Source organism: Puma concolor, chromosome C2 (genome assembly GCF_028749965.1).
Source record: "Puma concolor isolate L17-30 chromosome C2, mPumCon1.1.hap2, whole genome shotgun sequence".
In the NCBI taxonomy this organism is placed as follows: Eukaryota; Metazoa; Chordata; class Mammalia; order Carnivora; family Felidae; genus Puma; species Puma concolor.
Genome location: NC_141675.1, coordinates 137,593,119 through 137,618,481, shown reverse-complemented (window position 1 = coordinate 137,618,481; position 25,363 = coordinate 137,593,119). Strand labels below are relative to the sequence as shown.

At 35.7% G+C, this 25,363-nt stretch overlaps 1 protein-coding gene across 2 annotated transcripts in view; it reads right to left on the bottom strand.

Moving 5' to 3' along the window:
• The window catches only part of NCAM2 (neural cell adhesion molecule 2), a 526,095-nt gene that overhangs the window by 87,456 nt on the left and 413,276 nt on the right, over positions 1-25,363 (bottom strand). For both annotated transcript variants that reach the window (XM_086675772.1, XM_086675773.1), the window contains exons 11-12: positions 21,641-21,737; positions 2,271-2,444 (exon numbers count right to left, since the gene is read on the bottom strand). In XM_086675772.1, the coding sequence (XP_086531898.1) occupies positions 2,271-2,444; positions 21,641-21,737 (271 nt within the window). The remainder of the gene's footprint in view (positions 1-2,270; positions 2,445-21,640; positions 21,738-25,363) is intronic.

Below are 25,363 nucleotides of genomic sequence, written 5' to 3'. Positions count from 1 at the left end.
TGACCTGAGCTGAGATCAAGAGTCGGACGCTCAACTGACCGAGCCACCCAGGCACCCCACTTTTGCAACTCTTTACTGAATAAAGGAAAAACGGTGCCTAACGGTCAACAGTACTGGCTTTGGAATCTGATTTCCTGTCAGGGTTTGAATTTTAGTTTCACTATTATTTATCCACATGACCTTATAGATAAGAAGCTAAATTTTATAGTCCCAGTATTCTCCTTTATATGGATTGCCCTCAGCTTCATCCTCCGTAAGAGGATATTCATACTACCAAATTCTTCACTTTGTAGTCAAAATCTATTGACTTAATTTATTTTCAGTTCTTAACAGAGTGACTAAAATAGAATGAATATTTGGGAACTAGGAACTGAATTGCGCCCCACCCCCCATTCATATGTTGAAACCCTAGCCTCTAATGTGATAGTAGTTAGAGGTGGGTCTTGGGGAGGTAATTAGACTTAGTGAAGTCATGAGGGTGGAGCCCCATGATGGGATCAGCATTCTCATAGGAAGAGGAAGAGAAACCAGAACTATGAGTATTCTGATCTCATTCTGTCATTCATGTAAGGTGTCTGACTGATACTCAAAATTCACCAAACAGGTTTCTGACACGTTTTCTTTCTACATAAAATACTCACAGGTAAAGAATATACTTATCATATATACCTGAATGTCTAATTTCTGAGACAGTGATTTCTCATTGTAAATTAACAAATGTTCTTTATTATATATCAGTTTTATAAACACGGAAATCTGCTTCTGAGATAGGGATATATGGAGTAACAAAATCAGGTCTTTGAACGTGAACAACTCTGTCAGATCAAAGCCATTATAAATTCTTCATGGTTTTGCAACTTTGTAAGAAGTCTCAGAAGAATCTATTAACCTTCTTCCCTAGGGTGGAGGGGTAAGGGGTGGCGGTACTCTTCTGTCAAGTTTAATTTCTCTAATGTTCAGCTTTAACATTACTTGTCTCCAGGGTTGTGCCCAAGTACCCACTTTGAATGTTCTGTAGTGTCAGAAATAATTCATCTCTCTTTCTGTCTCTCCCTTTTCACCCTTTTTTGTTTTCTCTCTCTTAAAAATATTATTCTTGCATCTTGGGTAATGGTTGCTTCCACTGGAATCCTAGAACTCAGAAGCTCATTCTTTTGGGGCACTATCTTCTCTCCTAAACCACACAGCATTTGCACAAAGACATTACCTACCCAAAACCTCTTATTATTAGAAGAAATTATAAAAGCTGACATGTTGGGGGGGGGCATTACTTGAAGAATGTGGTAAATGACTGAAGACAGATTAATATTTCTGGCATTTCTATCAAAAACCTATTATTCTCAGTAAAAATGAATAAGCAGGTGCCAACACAGATGAAACTAGGATGATTTTTATCTGTTCTGTCTCCATTGTCCACTAAGCCAATCCTTCATAGAAGGGCTCACGCTTTTCTTCATAGAACAAACAGCTAGCTCATGCTTTTTACAGAACCCTTACACCATACATATTAGGATCAGGCCAGGGCCCAGGGCCAGCACAGGAAGGGCAGTATAATTTTCATTACTATATACTCACCAATACTTTATATTACTATATACTCATCATTTTCCTTACTATCCTTTTGTAATTCTATATCCCAATCAATACACTCCACCTCTCATAATTTACTATGATTTCTTACTTTAGTTTCTTCTTTTAATGGGAAAACAAACCACATTTTCACAACATGATGAAATTCTATATAAGTGAACAGAAGTGCTATAAATTGTTTTAACTTCTCAGAATTAGCTTATTCTATTACTCCACCTGCCATAATTAGTAGTAATAGCTTGAGTTTTCAAAACACAATTTTGAAATAAATTTTAGTAGACAGATGACTTTTTATAGATTGTTTCATAAATGCATGTAAAGTACACTTACTTGTGGAAGAAATCTTATTAATAAATGAAAAACGAGCACATATTTTAGAATATTCAGGCATCTAATATGACATGTCAGCAGTTGTTTTTCCCACCACCAAACTTTTTAAATACTAACTTTCCCCCCAATATTGAACTTTGGAGATTTTGTGAAACTTTCCATCTTTGTTAAAGATAAAAAGTTTCCCACTCTTTATTCAAGTTATTCTCAAGAAGAATAAGACAGTGGAAATGTCTTCCCAACTCTACTAAAAGAAAAAGGACATATTGAAGAAAAATAAAAGCCCACTCACACAAGCATAATGAAGGTCATCTTGAATTAACCAACACAATTTGAAAGCACTGACTCACTTTGAACTCCATGGGAGCGTACTATTTTCCAGGTTTCTGATGCCACTTCTTTGACATCCACCTGATAGTGATGAATAGGCACACCTCCATGGGAGTCCGGCTTGTTGAAAGAAACCTTGGCTGTGGTCTGTGACAGCTCTATAATCTTCACTCCATAGGGACTGGATGGCACATCTACAAATTAGTAGAAACAAAGGAAATATAAGCCAGGTAATATGGATGGCCATTATTAAAATTTATGGTATTTTGAAAATTAGGAATAAAGGAACATTTCTCCCTATGTCACTTAATATATGTGAATTACAAAGCTTGCATAAACTGATGAATGATGTCTTCAAATTGCAAGAAAGTACACATTAGTCAATCTTTACAACTATATCACATAAAGAATATTCAATATCAAATCTCATTGACTGGGGCAGTAATTATACTTGTCTTTTCTATACAATATTAGGATTTTATTTGCATTCATGGAAAACAAGCTTGTGTGTGTGAGAGAGAGAGAGAGAGAGAGAAGGAGAGACAGAGAGAGAGGGAGGGAGGAGAGAGGGAGGGAGGGAGAGAGACAGGGAGGGAGAGAGAGAGAAGGAGACACACACACACACACACACAGAGAGAGAGAGAGAGAGAGAGAGAGAGAGAGGATGCAGATACAATTAGAAGAAGAAGCAGGGGTGCTTGGGTGGGTCAGTCAGTTAAGCATGCAACTTTGGCTCAGGTCAAGATTCACATTCATGGGTAGGAGCCCTTCATTGGGCTCTGTGCTGACAGGTCAGAACCTGGAGCCCACTTCATATTCTGTGTCTCCCTCTCTCTCTGTCCCTCCCCTGCACACACTCTGTCTCTCTCTGTCTGTCAAAAAAAAATTATATATATATATATATATATATATATATATGAAAAAAAGCAGACTTTATTGAATTTTTAGTATAAATAGTTATCTTTTGTGAAAATTTGAGATTTATTTTCTTCTTGTTCATTCAAATTATATTAATAATTTTGGGAAAGTATTAAGTTTAGAACACATGTCATTATGAACTAAATAAAATTGCAAGCTGTCCGTTTTAGCTTCATTTATGTATTATTTAACTAAAACCTTTATTTGAAATAGTTAAGTTGTAATCACTGTATTTAAAAAAAATAGCTATAAAATCTTTCTTGTGTGTGTTTTTGTATCAATTCATTACTCACATTATTTAAAGGTCAATAAAGTATCCTGAAGGAAAATTTATATCATTTTCCAGCATACAAAACTTTATAAACAAGTATCAAAAATGGTAAAAAGGCAAGAGGGAAAAACAAAAAACAAGGGAGAAAAATTCTCATTGGAATTAACGAATTGAAACTTCTAGTGCAGAAACATGAAGAATTAGAGGCACATTAAACATTGAAGGGATCTGTCTATGTCTCTCAATTTATCTTTCTTTTCTTTTCCTTTTTAAAAAAAGTAATCTCTATACCCAACATGGGGTTCAAACCCAAGATCCCAAGGAAGGTCAAAGAATCACATGCTATACTGAGTGAGCCAGCCAGGAGCACCTGTCTCTCTTTCTTTTCAATACCACATTGGAAACAATCATAAAATTGGAGAATTACATATAATTTACTTAAAAATATACATATATTATAAAAATATGATTAAATATGTCATTTCATCTTTGAACATAATTTTATTTTAAAAGGTGATTGAAAATAACAGTAAATGCAAATCCCTATTCTATATAATCAAACATTAATATAAAAATCTCTAATGGCTGTCAAAAGTCAACTGTCCCTTATTTGCTGAAGCTGAAGGAGAGCACGGTAGATCACATAAAAATATGCCTTATAATTGGTATTGGCAAGAGCCAGGAGGTCAGGTTTTTGGTCTTTGGATGTGAATATTGCAGAGAAATGTATCAAGGTACATTTCAGCTCTAATTAGTAACAGTAAATTATTTGGAGATAATATTTTAAATGCATTATGGAATAACTCAAAGGTTTGGAAATAAATGTGTAGAATACTGATGCCTCCCAAAGTCATATTGCTATTAAAATCTTATCTGGAAATAAAAATTGTAAATTATCTAAATAATCTATGAAATGTCACCATACATAAACCTTATAATATTTTCATGTTTCTTTAATCCCTAGATTATAACTGTAGGTTCTTTTCACCCGTAGGTTTGATCTAAAGTTTACAGAAAGGAAACACACACACACCAACACATTGTTTTTTTTTTTTTAATATGAAATTTATTGTCAAATTGGTTTCCATATAACACCCAGTGCTCATCCCAACAGGTGCTCTCCTCAATGCCCATCACCCAACCTCCCCTCTCTCCCACCCCCCCATCACCCCTCAGTTTATTCTCAGTTTTAAGGGTTTCTTATGGTTTGGCTCCCTCTCTCTCTAACTTTTTTCCCTTCCCTTCCTCTCCCCCCATGGTCTTCTGTTAAGTTTCTCAGGATCCACATAAGAGTGAAAACATATGGTATCTGTCTTTCCCTGTATGACTTATTTCACTTAGCATAACACTCTTCAGTTCCATCCATGTTGCTACAAAAGGCCATATTTCATTCTTTCTCATTGCCAAGTAGTATTCCATTGTGTATATAAACCACAATTTCTTTGTCCATTCATCAGTAGATGGACATTTAGGCTCTTTCCATCATTTGGCTATTGTTGAAAGTGCTGCTATCAACATTGGGGTACCAGTGACCCTATGCATCAGCACTCCTGTATCCCTTGGGTATATTCCTAGCAGTGCTATTGCTGGGTCATAGGGTAGATCTATTTTTAACTTTTTGAGGAACCTCCACACCGTTTTCCAGAGTGGCTGCACCAGTTTGCATTCCCACCAACAGTGCAAGAGGGTTCCTCTTTCTCCACATCCTCTCCAGCATCTATAGTCTCCTGATTTGTTCATTTTAGCCACTCTGACTGGCATGAGGTTGTATCTCAGTGTGGTTTTGATTTGTATTTCCCTGATGAGGAGTGTCGTTGAACATCTTTTCATGTGCCTGTTGGCCATCTGGATGTCTTCTTTAGACAAGTGTTTATTCATGTTTTCTGCCCATTTCTTCACTGGAGTATTTGTTTTTTGGGCATGGAGAAGAATGAAACTAGACCACTTTCTTACACCATTCACAAAAATAAACTCAAAATGGATAAAGGACCTGAATGTGAGATAGGAAACTATCAAAACCCTAGAGGAGAAAGCAGGAAAAAACCTCTCTGACCTCAGCCGCAGCAATTTCTTACTTGACACATCTCCAAAGGCAAGGGAATTAAAAGCAAAAATTGACTATTGGGACCTCATGAAGATAAAAAGCTTCTGCACTGCAAAGGAAACAATCAACAGAACTAAAAGGCAACTAACAGAATGGGAAAAGATATTTGCAAATGACATATCGGACAAAGGGCTAGTATGCAAAATCTATAAAGAACTCACATTGATTGTTTAGAAGACTGCCAATTCTTCACCCCCATGCCCATGACTCTCTAATGTCAACTAGGCCTAAATTGGACAAAATGGCAATTCTAATCTTCAGTTTAAGGATACTTTTAAAAAACAATGATTCAGTTGGTTAAGTGCCTGACTGTTGATTTCAGCTCAGGTCATGATCTCATGGTTTGTGAGTTCAAGCCCCACAATGGGCTCTGCATTGACAGTGCTGAACCTGCTTGGGATTCTCTCTCTCTCTCTCTCTCAAAAAAGAAATAAACTTAAAAAAATAAAAAAAGAAAGGTACTAAGTACTGAGGTTGGGAGGAAGAAATGTGATACCTCTTGGGTTCCACCTTTGAGCCCATTTGGAAGGGGTCCACACATTTGGAAGGGACATGGTCCTTGATTCTTACTCTGACCACAGACATATGCAGTATCAACTGAGCTGTGCACTTGACATGATACAACTACAGATGAATAAGGCTTTTTTTCTTAGCATGAAGGTACCACTACCAAAACTTGATGGGGCGCCTGGGTGGCGCAGTCGGTTAAGCGTCCGACTTCAGCCAGGTCACGATCTCACGGTCCGTGAGTTCGAGCCCCGCGTCAGGCTCTGGGCTGATGGCTCGGAGCCTGGATCCTGTTTCCGATTCTGTGTCTCCCTCTCTCTCTGCCCCTCCCCTGTTCATGCTCTGTCTCTCTCTGTCCCAAAAATAAATAAAAACGTTGGAAAAAAAAAAAAAAAAAAACTTGAGCCAGTGGGTATCTTTTTCTGGCCAGATAGTCTATTTTCAGACCTGTTGACTCTTACTCTGGTTTTCCATTTATATTTACTTTTTGTTGGCCTCTACTTTCCGTTACCTGACTAAAAGAAAAACATGCTTATGACTAATATCTTCCTAAATATTTTTCTTTTATATTCTGATTTTATATGTCCAACCACTTACTGGCTACCAAATTATTCCATGTATATGTGTATACTGGCTACCAAATTATTCCATGTATATGTGTACACACACACACACACACACACACACACACTCACTCACTGAGTGAGTAAAAGGGACTGGAATATACTCAGTCCCCAGGAAATATATGACGAATTAAACATTTCAGTAATTAAAAATAATATACAAAGTAGGGAACATATTCAAGTGAATAGGGTCGAATATGCCTAGAACCAATGTCTCTAATTCTTCACCCTCTCCATTGTTTGTTTTTTTTTTTAACACAGGTAACTTTATTTTTTTTTCAATATATGAAGTTTATTGTCAAATTGGTTTCCATACAACACCCAGTGCTCATCCCAAAAGGTGCCCTCCTCAATACCCATCACCCACCCTCCCCTCCCTGCCACCCCCCATCAACCCTCAGTTTGTTCTCAGTTTTTAAGTGTCTTATGCTTTGGCTTTCTTCCACTCTAACCTCTTTTTTTTCCTTCCGCTCCCCCATGGGTTTCTGTTAAGTTTCTCAGGATCCACATAAGAGTGAAACCATATGGTATCTGTCTTTCTCTGTATGGCTTATTTCACTTAGCATAACACTCTCCAGTGTTTTTTAATCGCATTCATCCTTGAGCCTATCTCTTATATACAACACAATAAGTCAAAGTTATTTCCATCATTCCCACATCATAATTTTTGTGTTCATCTCCTCCTTCCTGTTTCCACTGTGAAGTCCAAGTCCTATCTGCCTCTACCTGCAATGCCATTAGTGGCTCTTCGCTTCTTTTCCTATTGGACATCCCACCAAATTTCAATCCATATGGTGTGTAAATGCAAAATCAATCTTTCTAAAGCACCACTCTACTCACACCACTTCCCTAAGCAGGGTATTCAGAAGCTTCCTCCTCTTTACACCTTGAAGCTTAGACCTTTCAGTCTGGCTTTCAATATCCTGAATTACCTAACCTCACTGGGTCTATGCAAACAGAGGATCATATTGTAGAAGGCTATCAAACACAGTCCAATGTTTCAAATAGGGCTTGTGGATCTTGAATTCCATACACAAAGCTTCCATCACTGTTAGCATATTTTTCTAAACTATTTCTTAGCATCCTCCATCTCAATAATTAATGAATGCTACCCATCAGTGAATGAATAGAACAATTGTACAAACACGCGTTTCTTTCTTTATTCTTTCTTTTCACCTCTACTAGAACCAATATAGAGTTGGATGAAGAGCCTAGATATATATCATCAGAATCTATGGATCCAAAGTCTGGTTTTGTTACCTTTCTCAGCTGCAATCTTGAACAAATCTTGTCTTTTCAACCATCAGTATTTTTCTTTCTAAAATGGAGATTGGAATAATACCCAATGCTAAGGTTGCTATGAGTATCAAGTAATGGATAACACAAAACAGAACCTGAGATACATTAAGCACTTAGTGTTAGTCATCGTAATTTTGTTATCCCTCCCTGATAACTATCCCCCTTCTATTACATTATTGTGCATCCACTGACACCTATCAATATTTCAGTTTAAGGTAATAGATCTAACACTGAGGTTCAGCTTAGAAATGTGAACTGTGTGAAACAGCAAAGAATTGGTGCCATAATCTAGGAGTAGGACAGAAACAATCTTTAGCAGATTGTTGTAGGAGTTGCCAGACGAGCCTGCACAAATTAAATGTATTGACTCTTAGTTTCCTCATAAACAAAAAGGTAATAATGCCAACACTGAAGTTGCTATTGTGAGGCTACATTGCTGGATATAAGTCACTGGAAATTCACAAAAACTATTTTCCCTTATCCTTTCTGTAAAAAGGCTGTCAGTATATTCATAATGCTGATAAATTTTTGATATTATGCATATACCTAAAGCCATAGTTTGGTCAAAGCATAAAGGCAAAAACTTCTAAAAAGTCTGCCTTGGTGATTATTTTATCTTGTAATAGATCAAGAAACAATGATAAAGGTTGATTCTCTGACTTTAATTCTGATAAATAAAAGAATGGAATTAAATAAAGAGATACTAGCAAATGAAGTGGAAGAACATGAAGCCTTATTTAAAAAAAGAGCACAGCAATCTGATATATATGTAAATGTATGAAAACAGATTCAAACTAATACATCAAATATTACGTTCCTCTGCCTAACAGAAAAAGGAGACCAAAGTGAGGGTATACTGTAGAAAGCAAAATTCTGAAAATATATGTCCAAAGATACTCATGTGGAAGATAAAGAATGGAGCTCCTAAATATAATATAAGCACACAGGAGATCACGGATGACTAAATGTTTTAGAAACATTTCTAAAGTGAGGGGCACATGGGTAGCTCAGTCTGTTAAAGTGTCCAGAGTGGGTCTGAGCCCTACATCGGGGTCTGTGCTGACAGCTCTGAGCCTGGGGCCTGCTTTGAATTCTCTGTCTCCCCCACCCGCTCTCTGCCTCTTCCCTGCTTGTGTTCTCTCTCTCCAAAATAAATAAATAAATAAATAAATAAATACATACATACATACATACATACATACATACTGAAAAAAAAAGAAACCTGTCTAAAGTGAGATGAAACATGGACTTACAAAACTGTATTTCCTCAGGCTTCAGGATAAACTGAGATATAATATGTTGAAGACAGCAATAGCCACAAGGATTAGTTGTGTGTGTGTATGTGTGAGTGTGAGTGTGTGTGTTTATGTTTTAGCTCTTCACACTCTCTTCCTCAACTGCATTCACAAGTGTCAGCAAACATAAATAGACCTCAATATCAAGAGTGAAAACAGAAGTAATCAAGCAAGTTCGCTCAAATTGTACCCTATCATTTCTGGAATGAACCTGTAATGGGAAGCTTCCCTTCTCTTTTCAAAGACCAAACACTCCATCTCTGAAGGGAATTTCTTTACCTTTTCTCTTCTCCAGAACACTGCGTCACCAGATAACTCTTCTCTTCCCTTTTCTTCTCTTTATAATTTTAGTCTTTCTTGGCAACTTATTACCACGAACTATAATTCCCACATGACAAATTTTCTTCAGTCCTCTCCTTCTCTCCTCAGGCAATAAACTCTTGTTTTGCTTCCCTGTCACTCTATTTCAACAGGTTAATTTTTGCCCTAACATCTTTACTTCTGGGAATTTGATTTCTTCGAATGCTGGGAAGCTGGTGACTAAGGTATGGCTCAGAGTCACTGACTCAGCTCTTTCCCCACAGATGAGGATGTGGTATTGCTAAACTTAGATCAATTGGAAGAGTTTGATATTTGTCAACCTTCCCTTAAGTGGAAGTACTCAAGCGAGTATTTGGCCAGAAATATGCTTTAAATCTAGACAATAGAAATATCTTAGACATTTTCTATTGACACATCACATCCATTTTTATCATCTAAGCTACTGCCCTTTATCATAAGAAAGGGAAGGCTAACTCTTCCTTAACTCTTCCTTTCCCAGACTCGCCTGCTGGAAGGCACTTAGGATGAGGTGTACGAGTAAGCAGTGTAGAATGCTGAGGGGGTGTCAACGCCATTCCTGCTTTTCTGAGGAGGTGCCCCTGGATGACAGACGGCAGAAGCCGGACTCCCTACCCCACAGCCTGTCTGTGCAGTTTCTGGTGCAGAGTGGCTGTGAAGTCAGTACAGTGGTAGCTTGGCAGTAGGTCAGCTTCCTGACCTCTGGTTAGCAGTTGCAGACTTGACCCCTGAACCACACTTCGCTAATTTGTGAGCTTAGAAGCAGAACACTGGTGGCTCTCTCGTCATCCCCTTCCTCTGCCTTCCCAATGATTCTAGAACCACCCCACTCTCAATATCAGGTTTCTTTCTGCTTGGGTTTCTACATCAGTCTCCATCTGATAAACGTCCTAAATATTAAGGGAATTGTCACATGAAGGATTGATCTTCCTGGATTTAGCAAGCCCGTGTAATATGCAGTATTACTATCGATGCATCGCCCCTCAGGGACTATGTTGCGATGGGTTCTATCTGCTTCTGCTCTGACGCCCACACTTTTTCCAACAAGATTTTGTGCATATTTTTCCTACTTCAGTTGTAAACGTAATCTAACATCATAGCAAATCCTCAGCACATCTTAAACCCTACCCATTTCCTCTTATTTCACTGCCTTTCTGGTTTTCTCCAAATAATTATTCTACTAATCTTTCCACCACACTTGATCACCTATGTTTAAAATTTTCTTCTTACAAGTGGATATATTAAGTCTCTGAATAATTGTTTTTCATTTTATTTGTTCCTACACTTTTAAGTCCAACAATTAAGCTTAGGTAACCCAGGGATCTCTCGCTAATTATATCACTTTTACCTCTGATATTCTCCACTGGAGTGCTCATTTACTCCTGAGGTACGAGTGGAAATTATTTCCCTCCATAATACCTAAATGTTGACCTTCTCTCACAAGTCATGGGCTCCAATCTCCCAATATTAAGTGGGCATTTCAACTATGACCAATAAGCAAATTAAATAAAACATAATAAATCTCTGATGCATTCAATAATTCATGTAAACTTACTATAAGCCAGGCAGTTGTCTATGTCTGGGGTAAAATTGAGACATCAGTCACTACTCTTATGGTGGTTACATTCCAATTACATAAAAGTAATTATATATATTAATTTTTTATTATAATTACTGTGGTCAAAATTTAAGCAGGTAAGGGAGAGGGTTGGTGGGGATGGGCATGAGAGTTGGAGTGTTATAGTTTCAAATTAGGTGAACAAGAGTATCTTTGCTAAAAAAGTAATATTTAAACAAGGACTTAACAGAGAAAAAACAGCTTATGAAAATGCTAGGAAGATAAAATAGTAAGCATAAAGATGAGATATGCTTTGGGTTTTTAAATAAGAGAGGGACCATCTGTGCAGAGGGGCATGACTCAGGTGGAAAAAAGAGACAAAAGTCAGAGGAGGCCAATGGGAGCAGGGTAGGAAGAAACCTTGAAAAGTCTGATAGGCCTTTACAATCACGATGGCTCCATCCCTGGACAAAATATGAAACCACTGAAATGCTTTAAGCATAAAGGAATTGCATGTTTGTTTGTTTGCTTGGTTTTTGCTAAAGAATAAGTCTTCTTGATTTTTTTTTTTTTTTAATTTAAACTATACTCTAGGCAGGCATAGGCCAAAGCAGGAAGGCAAGTTTCGGAATTTATGCAATGGTCTATATTAAAAGCAAAAGCAAACCAACTAACCAAACGAACAAAAAAAACAACTAGAGAGGTGCCTGGGTAGTTAAGTCAGTTATGTATCTGACCCTGGATTTCAGTTTAGATCATGATCCCAGGGTAATAGGATAGAGCCCCATGTCAGGCTCTGTGCTGAGTATGGCACCTGCTTAACATTCTCTCTCTTTCTTCCTCTGCCCCTCTCCCCTGTTCACACGCAAACAGCCTAGAATGCAGAGTTTTATTTCATGAGAGCAATGAGACTGGAAATAACTTGCCAGTAGAATGAACAAGAACTCTCAAGGGGTTGGGCCTGGGTAAATAAGTAGATTCAAGGATGCTTGGTCCAAACAACTGGAAAAAGACAGTTGCCATTTGCTGAGATGGTAAAGAATGCCACAGGAAGATATATAGGGGTGAATATAGGAGACTGGCTTTGGATATCTGGGCATCTGGACATTTGCACTGACTTCAGGACATGTAAGTGGAGAGGGAATTAAACACAGAGATATAAAAACATAGCATTCAGGGAAAAGATCCAAGCTAAAGGTGTATATTGGAGTTACAGAGTACAGGTGGTATTTAAATCCGTAAGAATTTATTAGCATAGCATAGGTTATGAGTTTTTATGAAACAAAAAACTATCCAAAAAACTGAGGCACAGTGACTTTTAACAGGTCAAAGAGATTTGTAACAACTAGCAAAAGAGACTAAGCAAAGCCCCATGAGGAAGAAGGAAAACCAGAAAAAATGGTGACATGCTAGCTATGTTGGGTGGTGGAGAGATTGTTCAAGGAGAAAGAAGTCATCAACTTCTTTTTGGGTAACATTCTGCCTGTAGATCAAGAAGTCTGAGGATTGAGAATGGACCACTGAATTGAGCATGGGAAGGTCAACAGATACCTTAATAATAGCGGGTTTCATAAGAGAAGTAGAGGTAAAAACCTGACTGGAAGGGTGAGAGGAAAATAATTAGGTTCAGAAAATATAAATGATTCTTTTGTGAAGTTTATTTACTAAGGGAGAGTAGGGGTGCAGAGAAATGACATAGTGGCCAGAAGGATTTATAAGGTCAAGATGATTTTCTTAAGACAAGAATATTTTTACTATGGAAATAAAAGCTTACTTTTTTTTACACTGACACCCACCAGAACAAAAGAAAAGCAACCCATCTGCCTATTATATACATATGCAGTCACACATGTATACGTACATACCTATAAAGAATATGTATATTCTATGTCCCCCCTTTCTGGAACAGTGGACAATACTTTAAGATGTTTGAGTTCACGCTTACGTATTTTGGGCTACTTAGAGAAACATGGAAATAGGCAATTGCCCCATACCCTATGCTATGTTGAAATCAGTCTCTATAATGCTACCAAGATAAATGGATCATGCTGCTTCGTGACTAAAGCACTGCAAACTTCCCTTGTTATATACATGATGTAGCAGAACATGAACACGATGGGTGTTTTAAAGGGGATCTGTAATTTGACCTTACTTTTCTATTTTCATCACCACCACTGCTCCCCTCATACAATATAGCCTCCAGGTTCCCCTTTCTCTACAGTCTATGCCACTTCACAGCATGGGATCTTTGTACAGTCACTTTGATGTTTTCTATCTTACCTTTTATTTTCACTGGACCTGTTTCTACTCAGTCTTTCAGACTTAACTCAGAAGTTGACACCTGTTTGAAGCCTTCCCCAAGAATTCCAAACAGAACTCCATTTTGTTCCCAAGCATTTAACCTACACTTCAACAGCAATCCTTTTCTTTTGTACTCTAACTTAAATGTAAAAACCAGGGGCCCTATGTCATTCATCTTCAGATTCCCAAGGTCTCAAACAGTGTTTGACACTTACTAGAAACTCATTATACATATGTCGAGTACGTGAAACAATGATTAAAAATTGATACAAGTATGGACTCCTTAAAAATGAGATCTAGCTATCCCATTTCCTTTATTTTCAGAGAAGCATGGTTGTTAGAAAAATAAGATGATGCCATACATAGTTTCTGAAGACTTGCAAAAGTTTTCCTCATAGTTTTGAGGGGAAAAAAAGGAGGCTGTTGTAGACGTTTCCAGACTAGATAATAAAACCAATCAGGTAAGAGAAACCTGGCTTTATATTCAGTTGAAGAAAGTGTGTTTTCAAATGAACTTTCACTTGATTTCAAGTTTTATGTAACAAGCGTCTGGATAAAATATGATCCCAATATAAGAACAAGTAGATTGACTATAATTCCACATATACCGAATTCTATTCAGTTTATTCAGGTTAGCCTGTAAGCAGATCTCTATTCTCAAAAATGACTTGATAGACTTCTCCATGACTTGGGTGAAAACACAGATAACCACACTTCATGATATTTTTGAATTAAGTCAATCCTGGAAAAAAGGCTAGACATTGGATTTGACAGGGTCTCTCAGTAGGTTAAAAAGATGAGCCCAATGGACAAGATGAGATTTAATAGGGGTAAGTACAGGGTCCTGACTGAGGTTAAAAGAAAAATCAATTGTGGGGCACAGGACTGGAGAACTCACTTAAAAACAGTCTGTGGGAAAAAGATGTAGGCTAGAAGGAAAAAAAGTGGCAAAATCAAATGAAATTTTTGTATCCTTTAATAGAAATATAGTGTCCAGAGTAAGTAAGGTCATTATCCCATTATCAAATTTTACTATGCATTACTCTACAAGGTCTATATCTAAGTATTTTTTCCTAGATCTAAGTATTCTATCTAAAGAGGCATTTAACAAACTGACTTTTACCCAAAGATGAATTATCAATATGAACGACAGCTTGGCCATAATAGTAGCTAGCTAGTATTTACTGAGTACATGACCTGTGCTGGTGTTTTGAATTCATTTTCTCACTTAGTTTTCACATACGTCTAATCAAGTGGAGCTTGGAATGGCTTCTGGGGAGCATTGAAACCCCCTTCAGGACAGAAGCACCCATTCGCCAATGTGGGATGTGTTGCCTGACAGCTTACAGCAGATTCCATCTCCTCAAAGTCCCCAGGAGAAGGTGACTTTACCAGAAAATCATATCAATTAATGAAGCCACTGTGAGCTCATCATATTAAGATTTAATATGAAAAGTTTACAGTTAAGTGAAATACAACAAACATCAAATGAATTAGGAAAGTTAAGATTATGAATCATTTGATAAAGTTTAAAAGTTAGATTAAATGTCTTGAGGAAAACTTTAAAATATACTATATACATAGGAGTATGTAGACTGCCTTGTCAGAACATGATTTACTGGAAGTAGAAAATTATAAGGAAGGAATGATAATTGTTAACAATATGATTGTAATTTGATTTGCCTTAAATGTGCTTTACATTTTTTTGCCCCAAGATAGGAATCTAAATCAAAAATGAAATTATGTTTTCTACAAAGAAGGATTATCACCTAAGAAGTACACTTGAAAAAAATTCATGACAAAGTCTTAAAATATATATATATATATACATATGTATACATATGTATATATATATGTATACATATGTATATATATATATGTATATATATATTCTTCTCTCCCAGAATAAATAAAAGCAAATGAAGTGAGAGGCATGGAGGTGAAATAGCCAGCTCATGAACATAAGTGGTATCTGTATGCCAATTTTCATATATATATATATATATATATATATATATATATGTATGTATGTCTTGCTCTTCATCTAATTGTGTTTGTCCCTGGTATTTTGGTAAAAAGTTAATATAACAAAACTGATTATAAGACATATATGGGCTGGTTTATAATTACAGTTTTATAAAGATAGGAAACAAACCAAAGAGAACTGAATCATTCCTTGCTCACAAACATGAAACCAGGGCTTAACAGAAAGACCTGTTCGGGGCTTTTCTGCTTTAATCCAAGCACAGGTAAATATGTTTTATCTTAGAAAAATCATTTTAAAAATGGATACAAGTTCCTTCATGTTATTTGGGAGAATGAGAAGAAAACTGGCAGTTACTACTAGGACTTGGCCAATTAAGATCACATGTAGGAAATAGTAGCAGAAGAAAAAGGATGTTGCCTTCCTACTGACCCTCATAGGACACCTTTGATCTAGCCAATATTTTATCCTACTTATTATTTAAATCATCATAATAGATATAATAAATTACGTGTTTACATATTGTTTTCTAATTTTTAAGTGTATCATGCTTCCTTAAAATAAGTATAAATAATATCTCATGTATTTCTTTGAGCTAGTGTGAGAATTATGTTGATGACTACTCACGATTCAATGTAAATAATCACTCCTATTTTTCTTCTCGCTACAACTTTATCAAACTGTTCTCTCCCAGAAGAAATAAAGGCAAATGAAGAGGGAGGCATGGAGTGAAATATCCAGCTCATGAACATATGTGGTGTCTGTATGCCAATGTCCATACCCTGTTATACCACACACTTCCATATCCTACTTAATCAAAGATTATACCTCCACTGTTAAGAAAAGAACTATCATCATACTTACTAAGAGATTTTAGAAAAAAAGATGTCTAGGGCACCTGGGTGGCTCAGTCAGTTACGTGTACGATTTGAGTTCAAGCCCTGCGTTGGGCTCTGTGCTGACAGCTCCGAGCCTGGAGCCTGCTTCGGATTCTATGTCTCCCTCTCTCTCTGCCCCTCCCCTGCTCACACTCTGTCTCTCTCACCTTCAAAACTAAATAAACATTAAAAAAACATGAAGGACATTACTAGGATGACAGGTAGGATCATATTTTAGTTTTGGATTAGACAGTAATTTAATTGTTTCATAGAGCTTTTGTAGGAGAATGTTTTGTTACATACAGTAAATACATGCTGAAGTTGGCCCCCGATAAATGGCTCAGATAAAAAAATATAAGTTCTATGAACTATTCTCACAAATTTCCTATGAGTATGAAATTATGTTCAAAGAAAAAAGAATAAAAAGGAAGGAAACTAAGGCCAATAAATACACATAAGATATCTTGTGAACATAACCTGTGAGCAGAGAGAGAGGGAGACATAGAATCTGAAGCAGGCTCCAGGCTCTGACTTGTAAGCATAGAGGCCTATGTGGGGCTCAAAGTCACAAACTGCGAGATCACAACCTGGGCCCAAGTCAGATGCTTAACCAACTGAGCCACCCAGGCGCTCCCCTAGTAATGTCCTTTGTAACAAAAGATGCAGGCATGGCATTTATTTGTTATTTATCTTTACTGTCCTTTAATCTAGAAAGTTTCCTCAATCAGTCCTTTGTTTGCATGGCTTTGATACTTTGAAGGCTGGTTATTTTGTAGATGGTACCTCAATTTGGACTTGTCTTACATTTCCCCATACTAGATCCTGATTATGCACGTTTGGCAGGAATATTACAATTGTTATTATATGTTCTTCTCATTACCTATTTCAGGTAGCACCCAAGTTTAATTTTCTCATTACTGGTGATGTTAATTTTGATCACTTAATTAAAGTGGGATCTGGTAGGTTTATCAACCGTGATGTTATTATTTTTCCATTGTATTTAAAAATAATTTGAGGAGTAGACACTTAAATTTTTTTTTAACATTTATTTATTTTTGAGACAGAGAGAGACAGAGCATGAACGGGGGAGGGGCAGAGAGAGAGGGAGACACAGAATCATAAGCAGTCTCCAGGCTCTGAGCCATCAGCCCAGAGCCTGATGCAGGGCTCGAACTCACGGACCGCGAGATCGTGACCTGAGCTGAAGTCGGACGCTCAACCGACTGAGCCACCCAGGCACCCCGAGGAGTAGACACTTTAAAAACATTTCCATTTATTTTTTTGTCATCTAACTAAATTTTTTCTCGTTGTACTCGCATTAGCAACCATTGATGCCCCTCAGCTGAATTCATTTGTATTATGATATTTGTTAAAATTGGTTGATGGATGTTTTTGACATGTCTCTCTCTCTCTACTTTTTTTTATTAATTTCTTTTCCTCCTGGCACAACACATTTTTCCAGGCTTATTTTGTACTTGGTTCCACTGTTAGAATCAGCAATTTTACAAGAAACCTTGGTTACTTTTACTGAAGAATGGTATTTAGAAACCAAGAAGTAGGGGAGCCTGGGTGGCTCAGTTGGTTAAGCCTCCGACTCTTGACTTCAGTTCAGGTCATGATCTCATGTTCATGAGTTCTAGCCCCACATTGGGCTCTATGCTGGTGATGGGGAGCCTGCTTGGGATTCTCTCTCCCTATCTCTCTGCCCCTCCTCTGCTAGTTGCATACTCTCTCTCTCCCTCCCTCTCTCTCTCTCTCAAAATAAATAAATAAACTTTAGAAACAAATAAAACCAAGAAGTGGGTACCAGGCTAATATGCTCTTTGCTACTGAGGTGTTACACGTCCCAAGTCCTCTTGGTGGATAGATAGATCAGAAATTGTTTTCTAAGTAAGATTCCTGACAAAAAGAAGTTCCTTGTAGAAATGGCTGAATACACACACACACACACACACACACACACACACACACACACATACATCTTTACTTCTTTTCTCCTTTCTATCTTTATCAACATACGTTAAAACCACTTCACACTGGTAACGCCAATGCCCAACTATTATCCCAGGGTTATTCCAGTTTTTGTCCTTTATCTGCAACTTTAATGGTGAGATGATTACTTCATACTGCATTATACTTTATATATACTGATGTTACTCCATACACTTGTAGAAATGAGTCATGAATCACTGTCCCCACCCTTTTACTTGGTTGGATCCCTCCTTAACACTGATTAGGTTCCAATACTCCTCTCTGGGTTGCTGTATCTGTCTTGGCACATGGAAATCCTTCTCACCTGCCTAGACTCCAACATCCCACACTAGACCACTGAGGCCCCCTTTAGTCTATTAACACTGCTGAGGGTATGACACCCTATTCCAGGCTGTTGTGCCCCCACCCACATACAGATGTCTACCTTACTTTGATGTAGGACTTAATTATAAAGAAAGGCAAAAAAGGAAGATAAGAAGGAAGGAAAAGAAAAAGGAAAAAATGATTTTTGAAACAAAAGAAGTTAAAAGGATAGCTTTTTCCTGTATTTATCACTGAATATGTAGCACATAATTTCATATACAATTTTAGCTGCTTTATTTTATTGCCCCTTTGAATCTAAATAATCTGCTATAGTATAAAATACCATATAATAAATTATCTGTACTTTTACTAGGTCAGACAGGCCAATGAAATTTTGAGCTGTGATATTTACACCCGTTTTGAAATATTTAACTTTTTATATAACATTTCTCTTATATTTTATTTAAAATCACATTGCATTTTCATTGTTCAAATTCTTCAGGAAAGACTACATTTTGTAAGCATTAAATAAAGAGGTCCCATCAAAGGAATAATGTTTATAAATGTTGATATTTAAATGTAGGTTTCTCATGTAAGGCTCAGGGTCTAATTCATTTTTATATCTCCATTACAATTTCAGGTGAATCTACCTCTTTCTGAAACAAATTTTAGGTATGCATTTATCACAAAAATAAATATTAAGAAAATTGTGCTATTCAATAAATAGTTCCAATAACATTTTAGTTCTTATCTGAGGTGAACATTTTCTATTTTTGAAGCTGAGGGAAACTCAGTAAGTTAATATTTTCATTATGAGTATAGGTATCAGACACATCCAGACCCCATGTCAGAAGGATAAGTATCAAATATATTTTCATTTTTCAATGAAAAATTTTACAGTATGAAATGTGAAATATGAGTAAATGTGAGATATTAAATGTTTCCTGAGAATTTAATAATGTCTATTCATTATGAATATAATGTTCTATTTTTCATATTTTTTCTAGAATTATAAGCACTTAAAAATTTAAGAAAATCTGGTCATTAGCAAAGTTTACCTAATAGATACAAACTTATATGATCTGTAAAAAAGAACACGTAAAATAGTGCATCAATATTATTATAATTCTATATATATATATTTGTCACATACATAGTTATTATTTATAAAAAGTTCATATTAATTACAAGGAAATTCATCTAGGTTCCTGAGGCTAATTTAGTATCAATTTAGTATCAGTGAATTTTGATATGACTTAGCACATTTCATTTTCCTAGAATTTAATTGCTTGTTAATGGTTTATTCATATGCCTAAATGTGGATAGTCTACTTCCCATGATTTTCATTGAGATTAATTTTCTAATAACGTCGTGGTAGATAATAAATATTCATTTATTTCTTTCCTTTCTTTATCCCTTCCTCCTTCCTTCCCTTCCTGTCTAAGTTCTCTTTCATGTCAATATTTTTCTTCCTCCTTCCTTCCCCGAGAACCTTTCATACAATCCCTTCTCGTCCTTTTCCCTTAGTGTAACAAAACTTGACTTGGAGAGTAACGGGTTCCAGTTACATAATAATTTGAGTATTGATTAGTTTTGTAAACTTTTATTTTCTTTTTTTAAATATTTATTTATTTTTGAGAGAGAGAGAGAGAGAGAGAATGAGCGGGGGAGGGGCAGAGAGAGAGGGAGACACAGATCTGAAGCAGACTCCAGGCTCCAAGTGGTCAGCACAGAGCCCAACATGGGGCTCGAACTCACAAACCATGAGATCATGACCTGAGCCAAAGTCAGAGGCTTAACCGACTGAGCCACCCAGGCTCTCCAGGTTTTGTAAACTTTTAAATTTCCCGTTGGTCTTTGCAACTAATAACATTACTTCAGGAGTATATTTATATCATATGATCATATCAGTATGATATATATCAGTATCATATCATATCAGTGGAAATAAATACCTTTCTTAATTTAATATAAAATTATAGTTATATACTGGAACTCTACTTAGAAAACAGTTTAAAATATTTTCATAGAAGGTAGGTATTCTATTAAAACATAATACTACGATAATTTTTTGATATTTCTCTACCTACTCTTAAAATGCAATAAATCAAGTTTTTGTATCATAGGAGCTATAAAAAATATACTACAATGTATATCTTCTGACTTCCAGTCTTGTAAAACATAACGGCAAATTCTATAAATATGTATGTATATTTTATATATAACTGTTATTTATATAACTAAAAACATAACTAGATTTCTAGTTAAAATGAATTGTATTCTACATGCCATTAGTTCTATATCTTTAAGCTCTGGGGATAACTAGAATGTTTTCAAACAAAAAATGCAACAGTTTTCAATGGCAGTTATATAATCCTAAATTTTCTATTTGCCTTAAAAATAAGCTGACTATTTGCAGTTTCAACTTTAAGATTTTAAAACAGATTAATTTTAGTTTGTTTTCTATCAAGATGTCTTTTATTTTTAGTTTTTTTTGATAGGGTTCTAACTTTACATAAAATATAATTTGCTTTCTTTTTTTAATGTTTATTTATTTATTTTTGAGAGAGAGAGAACACAAGCAGGGGAGGGATAGAGAGAGAGAAGGAGACACAGAATCTGAAGCAGGCTTCAGGCTCTGAGCTGTCAGCGCAGAACCCGATGAGGGGCCTGAACTCACAAACTGTGAGATCGTGACCTGAGCCGAAGTCAGACGCTTAACTGACTGAGCCACCCAGGCGCCCCTATTATTTGCTTTCCTAAGACATTTTCTCCTTTTTTTTTTCATAGACAGTTCGCTCATAAAGTTGGGGGATCCGAATCAAGGTTTAAAATCAATCTTGATTAGTAAATATGTTCTAAGTCCTCACTATCTTCCCTCAGATGCAACTGTTCTAAATTTTTAAGTATTGGTTCATTCCTCCTAATAATAACCTGTATCATTACTTATTAAAATGTAAAGCTATTTGATTACAGAAATATTTTATGAGATCTCAGAAATTATTGTGCTATACTTACCAGCCAAAGCAAGAATATATTCTTGAAATCTTGTTCCTATACGGTTAGTGGCTGTGCAATTATATCGTCCAAAGTCATTGTCAGATGTAGGTGCAATCTAAAATAATCATAATAATAAATGTTGAACAATTTTAAAACAATATCACAACAGTTTTAAAATAAACTCTATTATGCCTACCATCTTCACAACTGTTCTATTATTTACAACTCCTTGCCATATTCTTTTTTTTTTCTGTATCAAGTAAGTATCACACCCTTTTAAGATGTAATCCATAGACCTGTGTTTCCATGGGACTAGGTGAAATACAGTTTAGCTATTAATTTATTAAGTAGATAAATGCTACATCTACTGAATAGAAAAAATCACTAGATATTAATGTATGTAAAGATCAGAAAGTAGTACACATTTTGAAAAAAATACATTCTGCAATCACTGCAGACATGAACTTGAAAACAGAAAATTGTTCCCAAAGCATTAATTAACTCTTTGTTTTCTGTTTTAGCCTCAAGTCAGGCAGACTTAAAGTTCAAAAAAGGTTGGAAATACATCAGTTTTCTTTCCCTCTCATGATTTTATTGAATATGAAATATTAATGAAGGATGAGGACTCATTCTAAAAAAAAATAATAATCTTTCCAGGAAGGTACTTTGCAAGAAAAATGTTGCCCTTGTGTAGTAATCCCTGTAGACAGACATATTATCTTGATAACTAATAACAGTATCTCGCCTCCATTTATGTTCAATTCTTATCATTCTCTTTCAGTTTAGGTGCAAAATAGCTGACCTCAATCCTTACACATTCGAAATCCATAATTAAGTTAACCTTCCAGAATTCTATTGCTGAACGTTGGGACCAACCCTGTAATTCTAATGTACCGAAATTCTGAAGTATCAATTCAGAAAAGAGATTTGATGGTAGTATTAGATACAATTTTCAATCCCAGTAACTATTATTAAGGGAGCATATGCTTACAACAAGAGTTGCTGTTAATTTCAACTCTATCCCAAAAAGGGGAAAATGATTTTGTGGTAATGGGAGGCCATTAACTAAAAGTGCAATTTTGAGGTCCATTGAAGATGGTAATTCTGAAAGAGTACAAAAAAAAATCTGTGTTATTCATTCTCTGGTTAGCTGTCTATCTAGGAGTAGATCATAAGTTAAGGATTAGAAGCTTTAACAGTTCTTATGTAAGTACTTTTGAGTGATTAAAATATTCATTTTTCTTACATTCAGTTTTTAATAAACTAGGCTAATTTAACTTTAAAACAATTTTACTAGTGAGAAAGAAATCTGCCAACAAAAAAATTCTTCATTTTACAAGCATTTGAGAGTTATTTATATAGTCCACAGGAAAGAATGTGCACTGAACTGACACAATGCAGAGACAGAATGGCCATGACAAAGTAGGAGAACTATCATGCAGCTCCTCCATATTAAAAAGGTAATTTAAATATAACCAGTTTAATCGGAACGACTTTTAAAAGGCTCAATTCAAGGTTTTTTCACTTGTTTGTTTGTTTTCTGTTCCTGGGAGTTTGCCTATCCCAAGATAGAAGTTTCATAATTTTGTCTGAAATAATTTCTTTATAATGTTGTATGATGAACAAATACAGAAAACGCCCCTAATAGAATAGATTATTTAAAAGAAAAGCACAGATCTAGATATAACCTGACCAAATCATGAGCCCAGCAGGATAGTTGATGTGTTCTAGGAAAGCAATATGAAAACAATGTCCGAGAGTGGCTTGACGCCCAATCTGAACACAATGAAATGAGAAGTAATCTTATCAAAAAAAAATAAAATAATGTACAAATAGGTATATTATAAAGCACTAACTTAAAAATATTTAAATTTAAAATATACCAGTTATTGCTGCTATTTATCCAAGAAGAACTAGGAACATCTTACATATGGAACCACTTTTTCATATTTAAATATGCAATTAAAATAATTCAAGTTAACTTAAGATGTTGGGCTTTCATAGTACATAATAGAACAATATATAGTTTTTTTTTTTTTTTAATTTTTTTTTTCCAACGTTTATTTATTTTTGGGACAGAGAGAGACAGAGCATGAACGGGGGAGGGGTAGAGAGAGAGGGAGACACAGAATCGGAAACAGGCTCCAGGCTTGAGCCATCAGCCCAGAGCCCGACGCGGGGCTCGAACTCCCGGACCGCGAGATCGTGACCTGGCTGAAGTCGGACGCTTAACCGACTGCGCCACCCAGGCGCCCCTCAACATATAGTTTTGAACATCAATAAGGGCTGGGAATACATTGTTGATAAGGGAATTCAATCATCTTTTTCCTAAACCTTCAAAAACTTGGTTTCATTTCTCTTGTGTTCCATTGTGAGAAAAAATCACATATTTAATAGTTAGCACTTTACTTAAGAAACAACAGAGAACAATAAAATAATATTATTCCAATCAATCCATTAGAAAGTTTCTACATCAATTTTTGCCCATATATTAAAAATATGTCCAATTACCTCAGGAAGCACTCAGGGAAAAAAAAAAATGGATGGGCTATAGAGATGAATTTATTGGCAGCAATCCAAAGGATTTATATAATATTTTATTACATCTTAAAATTCATAAATTTAAAAGATTGAAAATACATATTTACTCAATGTGAAAGGAAAAAACTTTAAAATCAATTCAAGAAATCTATTATTGACCAACTTGTTATCAATTGCAAACTCTATTTTTCTATATTGTATTACATGTTAAGAATTAGCAATTATATGACTATTATAATAATTACCAAAAAAATAAAAATGTAGTATCATAACCAACTATATATGTTATTGATTCAAGATTAGTAATGCTTATCATTGCTTTTTCTTTTTTATAGTTATTGTTATTTTGTTTTATTTTGTCTTCCTATTGTATTAGTTATACATTAGTTATTTATTCATGATTTTAATTCAATTTTTGAAAATAGTATGCACATAAAAAGTGTATATTCAAGGTCAATGCTTTAACCAACAAACCGTGCGGCTGTGTATAAACAAAAATTGCTTAGTTTTTACTTTGGGATGGAGGAAATGCCATTTGGGCAGAAGATTAAATAACATGAGAGCTTTATATGAACAAAATATTTAAATATAAAATGATTAATATATTTAAATGTTGGATTTATTACATGTTGTTTGAAATTGACTATGGAGAATTATGAGCTATCCCAGAAACTGAAAACTGGTAAAATGATGTAAAGCAGAAATTGCAGATTAGTCTGTCATTTAAACATGAACTTAAGGGGCGCCTGGGTGGCGCAGTCGGTTAAGCGTCCGACTTCAGCCAGGTCACAATCTCGCGGTCCGTGAGTTCGAGCCCCGCATCAGGCTCTGGGCTGATGGCTCAGAGCCTGGAGCCTGTTTCCGATTCTGTGTCTCCCTCTCTCTCTGCCCCTCCCCCGTTCATGCTCTGTCTCTCTCTGTCCCAAAAATAAATAAAAACGTTGAAAAAATAATTTAAAAAAAAATAAATAAACATGAACTTAAATCTACCTGTTACGGTTGAATTCTCTTGCCCCATGGAATTCATATGTTGAAACCCTAACCTCTAATGTTATTTGGAGATAGGGTCTTTAAAGAGATAACTGAAGTTAAATGAGGTCATAAAAATGGGTCTTAATGTCCTTATAAAAAGACAAGAAACCAGAGCTCTCTCTTTATGTGCACATAGGAAAGTCTATGTTAGTAAATGGTTAGAGGGAA